This window comes from Sminthopsis crassicaudata, chromosome 1 (assembly GCF_048593235.1).
Source record: "Sminthopsis crassicaudata isolate SCR6 chromosome 1, ASM4859323v1, whole genome shotgun sequence".
Classification (NCBI taxonomy): Eukaryota; Metazoa; Chordata; class Mammalia; order Dasyuromorphia; family Dasyuridae; genus Sminthopsis; species Sminthopsis crassicaudata.
This window is the reverse complement of record NC_133617.1, coordinates 395,663,308-395,681,777: the sequence shown is the minus strand read 5'-3', so window position 1 is coordinate 395,681,777 and position 18,470 is coordinate 395,663,308. Positions and strand designations below refer to the sequence as shown.

The window sequence follows — 18,470 nt, the reverse complement described above, 5'->3', positions numbered from 1 at the left end:
TGATGCAAAACAAACTACCAATATAATTAGATGTTTGTTTTTTAAGGTGGTTCCTCAAGTATACTGGACTTCAGCGGTCAGGAAACCTAGAGTCAATTTTCTGTCTGCTTTTTGGGGAGTTCTTTGTCAAGTTAACTAAAAGTCTGTGTACTTTAGATGTGTCATCTGTAAAATGAGGGATTACATTATCATTCACAGAGATGGCTTCAGAATGTTCTGAATAACTAGAAGAGTGATATAGCTACATCAAAATCTATTTTTTATGATCTTTTGTACCATTGACCATACCTGTCCCAGAGCATGCTGCAGTAGTGTGGGATGACCAACAAATCGCACATTATCAATCTTCAGCTCAAATTTCTGACCACACATATCAGACTTAGTTGCCAAAATCGTTGCTAGAATTACATCTGAAAATCTTCAAAGAGAAGATGGAAAAAAATTACAAAAGTAATTGATAGCACCATAACCCCAACTGCTTCTAGAAAAAAGGCAGACAATAATAAACTAGAGCTTCATTTAGTTTTTATTTTATTAAACTTCCAATTAAATTGCCCAATTGTTAACCTTATTGATTTCCAAGGATCTACCTTTTAAAAGAACTTCCCTAAGATTATATATTTCAAATCACCACAATTATAAGATGAAAGATGCTAAGAAGCAAAGATTGTAGGCACATGCTGCCATTTCATGACATGCTTTATGGAATACAGGAGAGAAATATAAGTTGCAGTTTGCTTTTTTAAAAAAGGCAAAAAAAAAAAAAAAAATTTGGAAATAGCCACTGCCTTGCTAGAGCTACATGTTAATACAGTACTAAGCGATTATTTACTGATGCAGCCTTTTGCTCAAGCAAATGAAGAATAGGTATTAGCCACTGTGGGATTTTCATAATTTTTTAAAAGAATACATGAAAACCACCTCCTTTCTCCCCACCTGCAACAAACACTCAACTAACTCAGCAACAAAGTTCAGCATTCCTGAATGAAGAGAATTGAACCATTTGATATTCAACATTATAGTCACACTTTGCTAAGTATTAGTTTAATTTTTTTCTTCACAAATAAATACCCCTTATATAATGAGAACATTTTAATTTTAGAATTATTATTTTGTAGCAAACTATATATGCATATGTATATCTATATAAGCATGTTCACATGTAGATATATAGCATGTCTGGATTGTATATTTATTTCTTAATATCATATATAATATTTGTCTCAATATATGTGTCACTTTCCCCAATTCCCTAATGCAAGGATTACAGATAACAGTATCACTGAAAGAAATGAGGGTGACTTATGGGTGTGTCTACTACATTCTTTTATCTTTTGTAGCTCAGACCTCTAAAAAGAACCTAGGTCCTAAAAATAGGAGCATCTTTGTATAATTTAAAGAAGATAAAAAATATTATTTCTGTCAATAAAAACCTCTGTAATTGGGCAAAATAAAAATCTCTATATGTAAAACTGGTTTTATTAAGGTCAAATATATTCTTGTTTCTTTTGAAATACTAATATCAGACTGTTTGGGGGAAGCCAAATACAATGTTGGAAAGAACTACAGGTTCATATAATCCAATTGCCAACCCCAGACATCTGAATCAATAATGAATGATTATAGAATCCATTTTTTCCTATAGAATCCATTTTTAAAGATTAATGCAATACTTTTGGTAAAATGTTTAGTAACTGTGGTAGTGTACGATTTTATAGATTTGGAACTGAAAGGAACCTAAAAACTCCTCTAATCCAATATTCTCATTTTACATGTGAGGAAACTGAGGATAAGGGAGGTTGAGTACTTGCCTAAGGCCACCCAGATAATAAATGACAGAGTTAGAACTTGAATTCTGATCTTCTGACTCCAAACCCAGCACAAGATATCACTGTATTTATTATTATAATTATTAGTGCCTCAGAGTTGTTCTGTCTCTTTGAACATTGCTTTTGTGATAGAAAAATCTACTGGATAGATTTTACCTGAGGTTTGGAACTGATGCTTTATTTAGTCTGGACTGCTTCTACAAGTTAAATTGTTTTATAATAAAAAGGATTCTCAAATTCTAAATCAATGATTCATTTATTTTAAGCAAATATCTTTGCAATTTAGACAGTTCTCAATGTGTATATATATATATATATATATATATATATATATATATATATATATATATATATATAAAATGAGATGTTACCTATATTCAGTAGAACATAAGAATCTCTCTACCTATGAATAATATACTGAAATAAATGTAGCAAGTAGGACAATTGCTCAAAAATTCTTTTCATATTTAGGTCAGTCCTGCTCTACAGCATAACAGGTCTAAAAAGTTTTCAAGGACCATTAGGAGATCAGATTAGTTCTGGAAGCACTAAAAGTTTGGGTTCCCTGATGGCAGATTTGAGGTTGTTTGAGTGATTCTGAATTGCTCACTGGGTTCATCTATAACTGGAAGTATCAGAAACATAGAATTAAGTACTAATATTTATTTCTTTCACCATCAAATGAACCAGACACAATTTCCCCATGAAAATACTGTGTCTTTGGATATGTTAAAAAAAAAAAATTGGTGAAAACTTGCAAAAGAACAAAGCAAAACACCTTTCAAGGTCAGAAAGCTTTAAGGGCTCTTGACCAGCCTTTAATGAAAGTTCCCATCTTGGATGAGGTCAAAATATTAATAACATCAATCATTTGTATAGGCTTTACAATTTACAAAGCACTTTTCTCATAACAACCCCGTGAGGCAGGTGTTATTATCCTCTCCATTTTACAGATGAGGAAGTTTAGGCCAAGAGGTTAAATTACTTATCCACAGGGCTAGAGAAAGATATCATAAATGGGTCTACTTTTAAAAGTACTTTACTTTAATATATGATATACAACCAAAATAGAGGTAAGAATTTAGGTACTCTGATCAAATTTGATCAAAGAGCAAGTGAGAAAGCATCCAGGCAAGATTTATATCTTGCATGTCCACTCACATAGTGGACTTCCAGGTCCTATTTTTGATGAAAATTCAAAGACAGATAGCTTTTTACCTATGTTAGCCATAACATACTTTATTTCAGGAAGCACAAGAATCTCATTCTAAATATCATCAGGCTGTTTGAGCTTTATGTTTACAATTTGGAATAACAAGAGAGGAAGCTAGGAGCATAGTAAAAAGCTGTACAGCTTGCCTTCCTTTCCACCCTCCTACACTCTTTTGATCAAATTTTGAACAAAAATACCAAGCATATACTATAAGATGTTTAATATGTATGGGAATGCCTGCCTCTAGGGGAGGGGGTGGAGAGGAGGGGAAAAATTCAGAACAGAAGGGAGTACAAGGGATAATGTTGTAAAAAAAAAAAAATACCTATGCATATGTACTGTCAAAAAAAAAAAGTTATAATTATAAAATTAATTTTTAAAAAAATTTGATCAAAAACTGATCAAATATTTATTTTGCACAAGTAAATTGCCTCTTTTCTCTACCACCAGGTAGCTAGGGGAAGACAGAGGGAGAAGCTAATAAAATTAACTCCACCTCATTCTAGAAGGTTTGTTTTTTTTTTTTTTTTTTCCAAAATTGTGCTACTTAGATATAATTTTGCAAGAAGAATTTAGGTGTTGAGTGTAGCTCAAATTTTTAGCTTTTCCATAAAGACCTTTCACTCTTAAACTAAAACAGCAACTTCAGGCTGCTAAAAGGCAACTAAAACTACTTTTTTTTTTTTTTTAAAGCAACTGTATTTAGTTCAATATTTTAAAAAATTTTAAACAAACCAGATATAACTATAAAAGAAGATCCTGAATATTTAAGAGTCAAGCCACATCTCCTATAAACTCAACACTGTGTCTACAAGGTACAGGCAATATCTTCAAGAAGTCCAAGAAAAGGTGCTTTTTCCAGAATCTAGATGGAAGCAAAGAGTGTAACAGGGGGCCTTAGTCTTTTTAATGTATAAGTCATTTTCAAGACCATATTTTAAATAATTTTGCTTCAGATGGGACTCTTGATTTAAATGGGTCTCTCTAGATTAAATGTTTTGTTTTTTCTGAGGCTGGGATTAAGTGACTTGCCCAAGGTCACGCAGCAAGGAAGTGTTAAGTGTCTGAGACCAAATTTGAACTCGGGTCCTCCTGAATTCAAGGCTGGTGCTCTATCCACTGCGCCACCTAGCTGCCCCAAGATTAAATGCAATATAGAAGAACTGAAATTTGTTGTTATAGAAAATTCTTTCTATTCTGTCATCATAGCTTAAAAAAAAAAAAAAAAAAGAATTATATTCAGTCCCTAAAAATCACTGTCAGATAAATATTCAGATATACTAAAAGGGTTTTGGTTCAATAGTACATATTCTGCCTTATAAACTGTTTGGAGATAACACATTTCTGCAAATAAAATAAAATTATTAAATAGTTCTGGCAAAATTCATGGTAAGTGGGTAATAGTAAAAAATAGCTGAATGATTATAATTAATACTATACATATCTTCTACCATTTCCATTTCTCTTTAAATAAAAAGAGTTGCCATTTGGGCAATAGTTAAAAATGTTATACAATATAATATGCAAAAAACCCCATCAATAACAAGGAATTGTGAAATTAATGAGAAATTTGGGCAAAATATCCATAGGGAAAACAAAATAGCCTGCCTGGGGAAAAAAAGCCAGGCTACTTACGTGCCCACTAATTCATGCTGGCATCCTGATTTGGTTTGGTTTGACATCTCAAGAAGCAAAAAAGCAAAATGGACAGGATGAGAACAAAAGTGCCACCAAAAGCAAATGTCCTAGTCTAATAGTGCCACCTCTGAATCTTATGTACCATAGGAACAGTGCCATCCCTCTGTGTACTGGGTAAATTCTGCTTTCCAACTTCATCACCTCAAGATCCTAGAAAGTAAACAGTACTTGTGGTAAGAGGATCTTCAGGGGAAAACATGAAGATTGTCACGTATGAAATCACATAATTCATTTGTATTTTAGGAGAAACTGGTTATAAATACTAAGAAGAAAAAGTATTTGTCTCTTCTTAGCAGCCAAGACAGGGAACACAGAGATACTGGCATCAGCCCCACTTAATTCCCAGAACCTGGATGGTAAGTGTACCTTTAAAAAATGCCTGAAGAAACCAGGAGGAAAACTTAACTAATGAAATGTACACTACTGGGACTGTGTATATAGAAATAATCTCTGATCCCCCACTACAACATAATTATGCTGACAATAAAACCGGATGCCACATTCAACCATAATTTGTCAGAAAAGATTGATTAAGGGTTTGAATGTGGTTGGTATCCACTTGGGCTCTCCTGGAAATACACAATAGCTAAACACCTCAGGGCTCAGAAGAGAAAAGAATCCGCGTTGGAGGAAAGCAGAGAAATGTTAGCAGGACCTCCTGTTTCCTTTGGGGAGATCTGAGCACTGAGCATCAAAGTGATGGCTGTCGTTGTTTCGTTAGTTCATTGATCAACATCAAGTGAAAAATCAGAAATTAAGCACAATTATAAAGAGAAGAAGAAGCATGAGTTGAGGCAAAAAGACAGTATAGAATGCTTTGGTCTTACCCTGCAACCAATTGTTCATCAGTTAGAGGACATTGCTCGCTGAAATGGGAATATGACCATCAACACCAAACAAAAATACAACAGAAGAATAAACCATGAAAAGTAACATGAGATTGTTTTGGCTTTTTTTTAAAGACAGCATTAAAAACTGGAACATGTACCAAATTGTTAAGGGTTAATTGCTGTAAAGCAAAGATAAACAGTTGATGAGGGAAGAAACTATTATATATTTTAAAATTTTTAAAAATATTTTATATATATATATATATATTTTTTTTTTTTTTAAAGTTTTACCTACATTCAACTACAAGGCTTACAAATATGTCTTCTTTTGAGAATTCTGTAATTACACTCCCACCCATCCGCCCAACAAAAAAAATCCTATTTGAGAGGCAGGATGGTAATATATGAAAAAAATTAAGAGTACGGAATTAGTTCTAATTCTTCAAAAAGCTTGATTTCTTCATCTAAATGTAGCAGCTACATATATCAATATCAGCCTCTTTCCCTAAAGCCCTTTACTTCCTACAACAAATTTGTAATACATCTGCTATCTTTCTAAAGCTACTTAAGAAAGATACTCCAAAACCACAGCTACTAAGAAAAAAAAAAATCTTATATTAAAAACACATAATAACCAAAAACATACTTAACAAAATTTGCAGGATTATATCTTTTCGTTTTTATGTTCTGAATTTGTCAATGAGGAAGAAGTTACAAATAATAATAATAGTTGGCATTTATATAACTTACAAAAACTTTACATGTGTTATCTCACTTAAGACATGATAATCCTAGGCAACAGAATACATTACCCCTACTTTATGGACAAAAAAATTGAGACTCAAAGAGACGAAATATAAGGGGTGGGATGTTATAGAAGAAAAAGCACTAGCCTAAAAATCAAGAAAAATTGGGTTCAAATCTTGGCTCTGACACTAATATTTGGTATAACCTCAAGCAAGAAACTCCATTATTCTAGCTTTAGTTTCTATAGCACAATTAGATAAATTTTAAGATCTCATCTGGAGTTCAGACCTGTGAGTCACTGGTCTAGGATCTACATGAAACAGCAAGACTGAAAGGTAAAAGAAACTCCCTCTGTCACAGCAGGGCAGACAACCTGCAAATTGCATGGCCCTGATCAAGTCACCAAAGCTCAGCATCATAAGAAACATTCTAAGACTATAAGTTGTCAAACAGGTGTTAATATGCAACATTCTAGCACAATTATACAATTCTGTGAGTCACCTAGTAAGTGACAAAGCTGAAATCTGAATCTAGACCTTCTTATTCCACATCATAAAGCTGTTTCCCATGGTAGGATACTCCTTCAAAAAATGAGTGCAAAGAAGACAAAACTCCACAGTAGTATCTAGGACACAGTAGGTATGCAATAAATATAAGTTGAATGAATGAATCAATTGGGCAATTCCCAAATTAAACAAATAGGAGAAGGATCTGAGATGGTATAGTTTTATTGAATATAATACTTCTAGGGATATGCAGTCTCTCCCTTACAGTTCAAATTCAGGTTATCTAGTAGAAAAAGGAAAAAAAGGGAAAAAAAGTCTGAAAGTTTCCAAAACTTTTGCTGACTTTGGACCACTGATATAGAAAACTAAAATCAAAGTGAAAATTATAGTATTACCATTACACACTATCATGTTATAACAAATAAAGATTGTTTTGGTTCAGTCTTACTGTTTTACATAGATATTTTAATAGGGAAAAAAACCACCACAAGGGGCTTGATGATAAAGAGCCATGTACACTGTGAAGAGAAATGCAGAGTCTAAAGATCTCCAATTTCAAAGACACTCATGCTTTATCTCATCAGGCCTCACAGTGTTGAGAATTATCTCCACTCAAAGGTAAAAGGGTGTGACATAAAACACGGGAATCACCAAGACCTCAGTGTTCAAAGAAAACATCCAGTCTGAGAGAAGAATCTATATCTCTAAGATCACAGAGGAAAATCAGGAATAGAGACAGGTTTAGAATCTAGATCTCTGACACAACTAAAAGTGGTTTATTATATCACAGTATTGTAGAGTTAGAGTTGGAAAGGACCTAAAAGGTCATCTAGTCTAATCACACCTCCTCTTTGCTTTTTTTTTAAAAACAAATGAAGAAACTGAGATCCAGAGAGTTTAAGTAACTTGCTCAAGATCACAAAGGTGAACAGAAATCCTGACTCTAAATTCATCATGTCTAAAATGAAATGGTCCCAACAGGAACTGATCATTTTTTTTACATTAAACCTACCCTCAAACCTTCAGAGAATGATATTTATACTTAAAAGTCAACAAAACCACTATACAGGCTGACAATTTCAAAAAGCTAAGCCAAAATATTTCTCACAGGGCACTCATTAGAAAAATTATCCAAACTTTCAGGCATATTATTACAGAGATCTGTAAAATGTTTTGATAGGGAAAAATAATGAAAATGTCTTGAAAACTGTGAATCAAATTAGTTGGCATGGCAGTGTAAAATTGGAGAAAAATCTTGTGTTTTTTTTTTTTTGTTATTGTTTGTTTGTTTGTTTTTCTGTGAGTCTTTTAGAATTGGAGAAGCCCAATTAGAGATATGAATGGCCCAATCCCCCAGGGGAGATCAGGGCTGAGTCTCTTTTCTCATTTCTGCTTCCCATCAGATTTGTTTCTTTTGAAGGAGAAGTTTCATCTGGGTGGGCAGTTCTTGTAGAAACTCCATCTACAGATGAAGTCAGGGAACCTGTAAGTCTGGGTTAACAAATTTCCTGGGGCTCTAAGATATTTAGTGTGTCCAAGGTGACAGGGCTGTGTCCAAAGCAAGATTTGAATTGAGGTTTTTCTGATTTCAAGGCTTTATCCACTATTCCATGTTGCCTCTCCATGATATTTATGGCCACCTGAATGAGAAATATTATTATTTTGAAAAAGGCAGAATCTGGGGCAGCTAGGTGGGTACAGTGGATAGAGCACCAGCTCTGAAGTCAGAAGGACCTAAATTCAAATCTGGCACCAGACACTTAACACTTCCTTAACAAACACAACCAAAAAAAGAAAAAAAAAAGAAAAAAGCAGAAATTATGTTGAGATAGAATCCTGAGTACTCTTACCCTGTATCAAAATTTTATAGTTCTTTCCAAAGGAAATCACAGCTTCTAAGTGCTGGAAAGCATTCATTTTAAGCTTAGATTACTTCCTAGAAAGAACTTCACAATTCAAACCTATTCTAGAAGGAACAAAGCTAAACTTGGTGACAGATTTTATCATTTTTTTCAATTAAATTGGCTATGGAAATTAATTTCATAAAGGATTTTCTACTTTTAAAATATTTCTCTGAGAAATAAAATAGATGGTTCTCCCAGAGCTCTTAAATTAGAGAGCAGCTAGAGTCCTGTACTTCTTTGACTGCACATGGATTAACAAATGTGTAAAGTCATCTCACCTGTCATACACTGTTGTAAATAATGAAACTGAACTTAACAAATATTTATTAAGTGCCTACTACGTGCAAGACATCATGTTAAGTACTGGGGCTACAAAGACAAATGCTAAACACAGATCTTTACCTCAGTAAGGTATATTCTAAGATATAGAACATTTTACCTTAGAATTTCCCATAGTACTTTGTTTTGCAATTTACTATACCTTGCATTTAACTATAATATCCAATAATATATGATAGTTACATTTATGTCTATTCTCTCTATCGGATATAAATACCTACCATTAGTACAGGAACAGTTTCTTATCTAAATTTTGTATCTCTCCTCATGCCCAGCACAGTGTTCTATATATAGTAAGTACTTAAAAAAAATGTGTGTTTAAAGAACAACTAAATTAAAGATATCTGAAAACACTATATAAATGTTCAATATGCCACAAGGACATTATCTCATTAGCTCTCCCTGAAACAGAAAGCATCCTTTAAACCCAGAGTCCTATGAACAACTATAAAAAAAAAAATCTCACCAGGTGACTAGCCTTTCAGTAAAGAGCCTTCCCAACACTAGGTAGGTTAGTTCCATGAGATCAGGAAATGTTATATTTTTCACTTTATATCTCTAGCACCTAGCACATTAAATGAAAATTAAATTAAATACTGTTGTATGCGGCCAAGTCCATACATAAACCTTTTCAATTTAAGTCCTTCCAAAGCTTACACTCTTCTGGCAAAAGGCTCTAACAGCCCCATCACAATGAAGCATCAAGGAAGTGACAACCTAGATTTACAGTTACATCAAACAGTGAGAAGAATTGCCAAAAGTCAACCAGTCCCACATCTCCAACTACCTAGGGAACATCTCTACTAAGATGCTCTATCAAACATCTTAAATTCATCATATCTAAAAAAAATGTCCAAACAGAAACCAATTGATTTTTGCATTAAACTTAAACTTCTCTAAGCTTCCCTCTTTCCAGTGTGGTTATCAAAACTGCCAGACAACTAGATCCATAACTTTACAGAAACAATTTCCTTATAATGTCTTAGTGATTACATATGCCTTATCTCAAATACCTATATGATCCTCTCCATACATAAGGCCAGCATTCTAAATGAAGCCCTTATTACCTTTTACCACAACTATTCTAATAGCTTCATACTTGGTCTCCCTGGTTCCAGACTTCCTTGTCCAGCCCACTTTTCACATGGCTTCTATAACAATCTTCCTGAGGCACAATCCTGTCCATGTTGCTCACTTGATCAAAATTCATCAGTAGTTCCTAACTGCTTCTCACTAGGAGCTTATCACCTGGGAAGTTAAGACCATCTACAACCTGGTTCTAATCAACTTTTCAAACCTTATTTCCAATTATGCTCTTTTATAAACTACATTACAGGCAAAAAGGACTATTAGTTTTTCTCAAAAACCAATACTCTACTTTACACCTCGGTGCAACATCCCTCAGAATTCCTACTTTCCTTCAAGTGTCACCTCCTCTCAGAAGACAACTTTTATGCCCCTCATTGTTAATGTTCTTACCTCCTCAAATTATCTTGAGTATACTAACTTGTGTACGTATTATATCTCCCCAGTGGAATGTAAGCCCCTTGAAGGAATATCCGGAACAGGGGCTTAAATACAGTGATTACTTAAGGATCAGAATGGGATGAAATGGGATGGGATGGGAGTTGTGTACTTTTCTGCCATCTAATTTTTTTTTTAATCACTTATCCTTTCTGAAAGAATAGGAAGGTCCTCTTACCTGGAATCTCCATCTTGGTCATCTGTATTATCTCCTGTATTATTAACAGCATATCGGCTACGTGGCTTATCTATAGCAAAAGGAAACAAAACATCTTACATTAAATACAAGTTAGATCTACAGCTAACACAGACAAATGAACTCCACAGAAAATTTCCAAATTTCTATTTTAATAATAGGTTTCCAACTTTTCCTTCACAAGGTGATGTAGAGGAGAAAACACTAGATATGGAGTCAAAAGATTCTATTCCTGATTCCACAACTAACTGACAAATCATAATTTCTTTGGGCCTCAGTTTCTTCAACCATAAAATGGGAGTAATAATTCTTGGCATACTTATCTCATAAATTTATAGTGAGAAAATTACTTTGTAAACTATAAAGCCTTAGAGAAATGTAGGAACTATTTTATTAATAAACTGCTGACCAATGTTATTGGCAGCTGCTTTTCATTTTCACTTCCCAGATACAGGCAAAAGTGTTTTTAAAAAGCAATGAATTTGACAATGGTAAATAATGAAAGAAGGAAGAAGTCACCAGAACTCTATAGACGTCAGGATGGTTAAATTCTGAGAAGTCCTACTTGTTCAATGACACCATCCCTAACCCTTTCAGCTCACTATACTTTCCCTCTTCTCAGATTCTTATAGAAATTTAAAAGTCTATACTATGTAATTTAGTCCTTAATTATATGCTATGTAACAACATATATATTACACATGCAACAGAGATAATTGCATAATTAGTATGAAACTTCAACTACACTGAAAAGTTCTTTGAGAACAGGAGTCATATCTTTTTTTTTTTTTTTTTTTTTTTACTCTCCCATACCATTTAAAATAGTACTTTAACAATTCCAATAGAGTTGGGATGAAAAATGCTATCCACATCCAGAGTAAGAACCATGGAGATTGAATGTGGATCAAAGTATAGTATTTTCACCATTTTGTTTGCTTTTTCTTTTGTTTTCTCCCTCTTGGTCCAATTTTTCCTGGACAATATGACAAAGATGGAAATGTGTGTAAATGGATTGCACATATTTAACTTATATTAGATTGCTTGCTCTCTTGGAGAGAGGGGAAAGAAGGAAAAAATTTTGGAACAAAAAGTCTTACAAAAATGAATGCTGAAAACTGTATTTACATGTATTTGGAAAAATAAAATATTATTGAGAAAAAAAAATAAACTAGTGCTTTATATTAGTAGATGGTGGCATATTGGATACTTTGGAGTCAGAAAGACCTGCATAAAAATTTAGCCTCAGACACTTATTAACTGTGTGACCCTGAGCATACCAATTAACTCTGTGTGCCTCAGTTTCTTCATTTGTAAAATGATCTGGAGAAGGAAATGGCAAACCACTCCAGTATCTATACCAAGAAAACCCCAAATGTGATCATTGAGAGTCATTCATGGCTGAACAATAAGAGACATACTTGTTGATTGATTTGTGACAAGAAAATTTTATGAATAAATTTATCTGGGAATATATTGAGCCATTACCTTATCTTCCACTCAATGCTACCTGCTAGTTCATTAACTAGTCATAATATAGAATTAAAATATGTTTTGAAATATTTGGTATAGTTATGTTTTCCATTAGTTTAAACATCAAATGACTGACTCTTCTCTCTAAAAAAAAAAATTAACTATTTTTTATTTCCATGGTACCCCTTAATTTTTTTATTAGTCACTTTGTCAACAAATAAAAAGGTTCCCAAACTCTGAACTACATATGACATATGATAGATAATTAAACTCAATATATTTAGAATTGATTGCATAATAAAAGCTTACATTTACAAGGTATTTTAAAATTTGCAAAGCACTTCACCCACATTGTGGTACAACATCAAACATCAAAATCTTTACAATATCAGCATATACTTTTAATATTATTATCCCCATTTTATAGATGAGGAGGCTAAGATTCAGAGAGGTTAAGTAATCTGCTCACAATTACACATGTAGTATACAACAGAAGCAGAAATTAAGTCTGACTTCAAATCCAGCACTCTCTCTAATATACCACAATGTCTCTACATAATAAAAAAAATGTGATGGTCTGTATCAATTTTTTTAAAAAATACCCAAATTGTAAGGCATTCCTCTCTCTTTCCTGTGAAAAAGGAACTACTAGTACAGAAAGTTATACATTTTCAAATAGAGTAATGTTTTTGTTTGTTTGGTTTTCTTTGCTTTTATAAAATAAGGTTCAATTGGGAGGGCAAGGTATTTCCACAAGAACTGCAATGGAAAAACCAGAAGGCATCAATTAAACGTTTGTTTTTAAATGTTGAAAACAATGAATGGGCAATTTTCATCACAGTAGTAAGTTCGTTAAAAATAATTTATTGAGAACTAATGTGATGCAACAGAATGAGAACTGTATTTAAAGTTGAAAGATAACAGTTTAAATTCTTCCTATGATACTTTACAGCTATGTTATTGAATTTCAAAATTAATATTTCCAAGCCTCAATTTCCTCAACTTTAAAATGTGAATATTTTAAGCATTTATAAAATTTAAAGTAGTTCTCACCATTTCTAGTATAAGAACCCCTTTAATGAAAAAAAAAATGATGAAGCTCTGTATATGCATTATTAGTTGATTAGAAAACTATATAAAGCCACTATAAATTCATAAGTGAACTTTTATTAATTACAATGGCAACTACATTTTAAAAATAAACCAATCTACAAAATATATTATCTGTTCAGTCTATAGGACTATTTATTATACTAATTCATTCAGAGCACTTTGTTAGCATTAAAAACAGATTAAAATGATAAAGCTTTATAGACATATGACTTTGAAGATATTTTGCAATAACACTGGAATTTCTGAGTATACAACATCAGAGGCTAGAAACTAATGATAGAGGATCTTCATCATCTATGTGCAATTTTAAAACTTGAATTTAGGCATGATAAAAACTATCAGAGTAATCAAAAGCAAATTTATTACAGTTATATATAGTCAAATAAAAATTACATGTGTATACATACATACATAGAGAAAGACTGACAAACAGATGACAACTGTATATGGAAAGATTTATTATTCTAGGACATAATTGGTTACCATAGTCAAGAAGGCAAACTGTGTCCTATGGTAAGCAAAATTCCAAACATTATCAACTATAATTTTAAAAATTCAATATGTATGTCTATGCTTTTAAAAATTATTTCTACTATGGATATAACATATATTGCTAAAATTTTAAAACTGTGAAGAACACCTGGTATATAAACAGGTAACTTTGTTTATCTGAGTACTGTGGTGATGGTAGGAAGTGTATCAAGCTGTCAATTACTATTACCCCTATCTAGTGACAGAGAAACAAGATAACCATAGAGCCAGCTTCACAATATTCTGTACTTCCAGACTGCCCTGGGGCACTTTTAGATGGAGGACTAAAGCCAAATAAAAATGCATGAATAAATGAACACTGTTTGACTAGCTTGTAACTTATATTAAAATCAGAAATCTCAAAGTTCTATTATCATACCTCTCTGGTTGGGATTGGTTAATAGTGTTACTTTCATGTTACTAACAAAAATGGAGAAGCTTATCTTTACAGAAGTGAGAGACAATGAATTTAGAACATTACACTTAGGTGATGTGTTGGCTATCTGGATAGCAGTATATGAGAGGGAAGGAGAGGAAAATATTTGGAAAAAGTTATGTAAAAATTAAAAATTCAAATAAAAATTGTTTTTAATATATTACTCTACTATTACATTTAAGTAAACAATAAAACAAATTCAAGAGGAACTCCTAATGTAGAGTGTAAACCTATGAGCAATGCTATCCCACAATTCAAATGTCCCAAGGGCAAGTAGTACAGAACAACAAGGATAAGTATTCAAATAGTGGCTTCCAATTCTGGAGAGCAATTTGGAACTATGCCCAAAAAGTTGTCAAACTGTGCATACCCTTTGACCCAGCATTGCTGTTATTGGGATTATATCCCAAAGAAATACTAAAGAGTGGAAAGGGACCTGTATGTGCCAAAATGTTTGTGGCAGCTCTTTTTGTTGTAGCTAGAAACTGGAAGTTGAATGGATGTCCATCAATTGGAGAATGGTTGGATAAATTGTGGTATATGAAGGTTATGGAATATTATTGCTCTGTAAGAAATGACTAGCAGGAGGAATACAGAGAGGCTTGGAGAGACTTAAATCAACTGTTGCTGAGTGAAATGAGCAGAACCAGAAGATCACTATACACTTCAACAACAATACTGTATGAGGATGTATTCTGATGGAAGTGGATATCTTCAACATAGAGAAGAGCTAATCCAATTCCAATTGACTAATGATGGACAGAAATAACTATACCCAGAGAAGGAACACTGGGAAGCGAATGTAAATTGTTAGCACTACTGTCTATCTACCCAGGTTACTTATACCTTCGGAAGCTAATACTTAATGTGCAACAAGAAAATGGTATTTACACACATATATTGTATCTAGGTTATATTGTAACACATGTAAAATGTATGGGATTACCTGTCATCGGGGGGAGGGAGTGGAGGGAGGGAGGGGATAATTTGGAAAAATGAATTAAAAAAAAAAAGAGGAGAACCAGAAAAAAATAGTGTTTTGAAAATCTGGAGAGAAAATTAGTTTCAAAAAGGGAATGATTAAAAATGTCAGATTTTTTTAACAACTCTATTCTAATTAAATTTAAATGTTATAATTAAAAAAAAAAAATAGTGGCTTCCAGCTCATGTGACTTTGAGCAAGTCATTTTCTCTCTCCTGGACCTTAGTTTCCTCATTTGTAAAATGACAGGTTTGGATTAGATGACTCTAAGGTCTCTTCCAACTCCAAATCTCTGATCCTAGGAACTAATGACCACAACTAATGGCATAGCGCATTAGATTCCCGGTGGTCAAGGACATGACTAGGGAATTCACAAGATAAGCAGCCAGAAATGGATTAGGATTTGCTTATGGAAGGGAACATTCATATCAATGAAATTATAAATGCATACAAATATCAAAACACAGGAATAGCTCAGGAAGAAATGGCATATTGAATAAGTAAGTTGAATCAAATATTTTCTTATAGAGAAATAATTAGAAAAAATTGATTATGAAATTGGCAATTTCATTGTACCATATTAATTTTTAAAACATTCCTTGAAAAGAGTCCTAGTAATGCAAAGTAAAAATTCAACTAACTATTGAGACTTTAAAAAATGGTTTCTTATACAACAAGGGCACAGAGGATAGAGTGTCAGGCCTGAAGACAAGAAAACTTTATCTTCCTGAGTTCAAATTTGGATTCAGACACTTACTAGCTATGTGAACGTGGACAAGTCACTTCACTTTGCTTCAGTTTCCTCATCTGTAAAACGAGTTAAAGACATGGCAAACCCCTCCAGTATCTCTGCTAAGAAAACCCCAAATGGGGTCTGGAGACTCTGACATGACTGAAACAACTGAACAAAGAAAAAATCCACAAGAAACATAAGAAGATAGTATCTCAGTTTTGGAACAAAACTCAAGGAACATGTAGTCTTTAGAGGAGAAAACTCAAACACCTGACTGACATGTCACCTGCCACACTCCTAAATGTGGTCCTAACCAATTAAAATGGAATCTACAAAAGGAAAATAGAACATAATGTTAATGTGATTTTCTAGGAATCCTTAATATACAATTTAGTGAGCCCCCTTTTCTGATTTGAGTTTCATGCCTCTGCTCTAGACAATCTAGTTTTAGATCCCCTAATATTACACATGAGGAAACTGAGACCCTGGGTGTTTAAGTGATCTGCCCAAAGTCCCATGGGTTAGAATTGTGATTTAAATCCAGCCTGTTGGACTCCATAACGAGTATTCTTTCCACTATCCCAACGTTTTTCTATTTTAATCCATTTAGAAACTTTTCATTCTCAAAACTTTTCAATATATGATTTAAGAACCATTCATGAAAAGTATTCTCTGAAATAAGCATGAAATTCATTTAGAAAAGAAGCTCATGAAATATCTGCCATCATCATTTAGAATACCAGGCTCTATGATCCGTGACCATTAAACAAACTTTTTCTCAAACTGTAAAATGTGAAGAAAAATAAAAATATTTTCTTAAAAAAAGAATCATTAATATTTTTACTATAAATGTTTGTTTAAAAGTTTCCCAACAAATAAAAGTAACTGGTTAAAGTTTTTTCATTGTTTCTTGATTCAGGCTTAAAAGTATTATTTGTAACCTTTTTTTAAAAAAAAGAGAGAAAGGTAGAGCATCACTTGGAGGAAAAATGATTCCAAGGTCATAATGACATGAATTTTCCAGGATCTTGAAGGGATTTTCATTTTTGTACCCCCCCCCCCATACACAGTGTGGCACTTTGGCGGAGCCTCAGACAATGTCAGATATTCTTGTTTTCACCCCAAATGAGCTCACTGTTCAATTCCTGCACAAACCGTGGAGGTTTTTCAGGGCTCAAGGAGAGAAGAGCCGCTGTCACCACTCTCCCCGCAACCTTAAGGAGCCAGCTCCAGGCTCCCGGGAGGCCCCTACCGCACTGCCAGCACTGGCTCACTTACTTGTCTGGGACGCGGGGTGTTCCTGGTTTCTCTGAAATGGGTACCTGAATAGTAACTTATTGCCCCTGCTCCCTGAACTGACCAGGATCACACTGATGGGGCTGGTGTTGTCCCCCATGCTGGATCGAGAGGAGAGAAAGGGCGCGGGAAGGGGGAGGGGAGGGAGGCGCGAGGACACCGGTTTAGCGAATGTAAGAGGCCGGGATTTGGAGTGGGGGCGTGGGATCTTGGGGTGACTAGAATCGGGTCTCTTAGATGCTAAGAATTTGGGGGAGGAGGGTTGGAGCTGAAGGTGATGGAAAGGGGAAATGAGGGGTTAAGGGTGAGAGGAGGTGGGGCCGGATCTCGGAGGTTGATCACTTGGGGAGTGGAAGAGGGAAGAATCTAGGCTCGGGAGAGACAGATGCAGCAGGCCTAGGGGTGTGGGGCTCCTCAGGCTGAGGAGGACCCGGAGGGAAAGTAGGCCTGGGAGCCAGGACGGAACTTGGACTTAGAGGGGCTGGAAAGGGATCCGTGGAGAGGTGGGATTCAGAGGAGATGGAAAGTAATAGAGCCCCTCAGGAAAGACGTAATATCGTATTCGGGAGTAGGAGGCGAGGAAACCCCCCGGGACCGCGGAGGCGGAAACATCCACTTGCCCTCTCAGGGTACACGGGGGTCACATCCGGAATTGCCTCCCATCTCCAACAAGCCTCGCGAGGCTTCCCGTAGGCCTGGAGCGGTTGCCCTAGCAACGCAGCTCTCCCAACCGGAAATTGTTTCTCGCGCGTGCGCAATTGCTAGTCGACAAGGGCATAGAAGACAGCCGGAAGTAGGCTTTGACAGTTGTCTGTAGTTGTAATTTTAGGTAATAACTTCTAAAGGCACTTGCGACCCTCCATCCCCACCCCAGCAAGGCTACAGCCAACCGCAACTGAGACCGTGATGAAATAGAAAGAGCTCTGCATTGGAGTTCTGGCTTCGAATTCCTTGCTCACTTCCTGTGCGGTCTCCGGCAACTCGCTTCCACTCTCTGGGCCTTTGCATTTTAAAACCTAGTGGGATTGGTCAAGATAGCATCCAAGTCAGGTTGCTTGGAAGTATTTGTTCAGAGAGATGCTGAGCGCTGCACATAGAAAGTCAAAAGACACTCCCTACCCTC

The 18,470-nt window shown here is 34.7% G+C and overlaps 1 protein-coding gene across 5 annotated transcripts in view; it reads right to left on the bottom strand.

Moving 5' to 3' along the window:
- NPRL3 (NPR3 like, GATOR1 complex subunit) overlaps nucleotides 1-18,026 on the bottom strand; it is a 74,540-nt gene extending 56,514 nt beyond the window's left edge. The window contains exons 1-4 of one of the 5 annotated variants that reach the window (XM_074279839.1): nucleotides 17,330-18,026; nucleotides 10,769-10,838; nucleotides 5,568-5,606; nucleotides 289-418 (exon numbers count right to left, since the gene is read on the bottom strand). In XM_074279839.1, the coding sequence (XP_074135940.1) occupies nucleotides 289-418; nucleotides 5,568-5,606; nucleotides 10,769-10,838; nucleotides 17,330-17,447 (357 nt within the window). In that variant the 5' untranslated portion in view covers nucleotides 17,448-18,026. The other 4 variants (XM_074279842.1, XM_074279840.1, XM_074279841.1 and 1 more) reach the window with 4 other exon arrangements.
- Nucleotides 18,027-18,470: the final 444 nt, after the last annotated feature.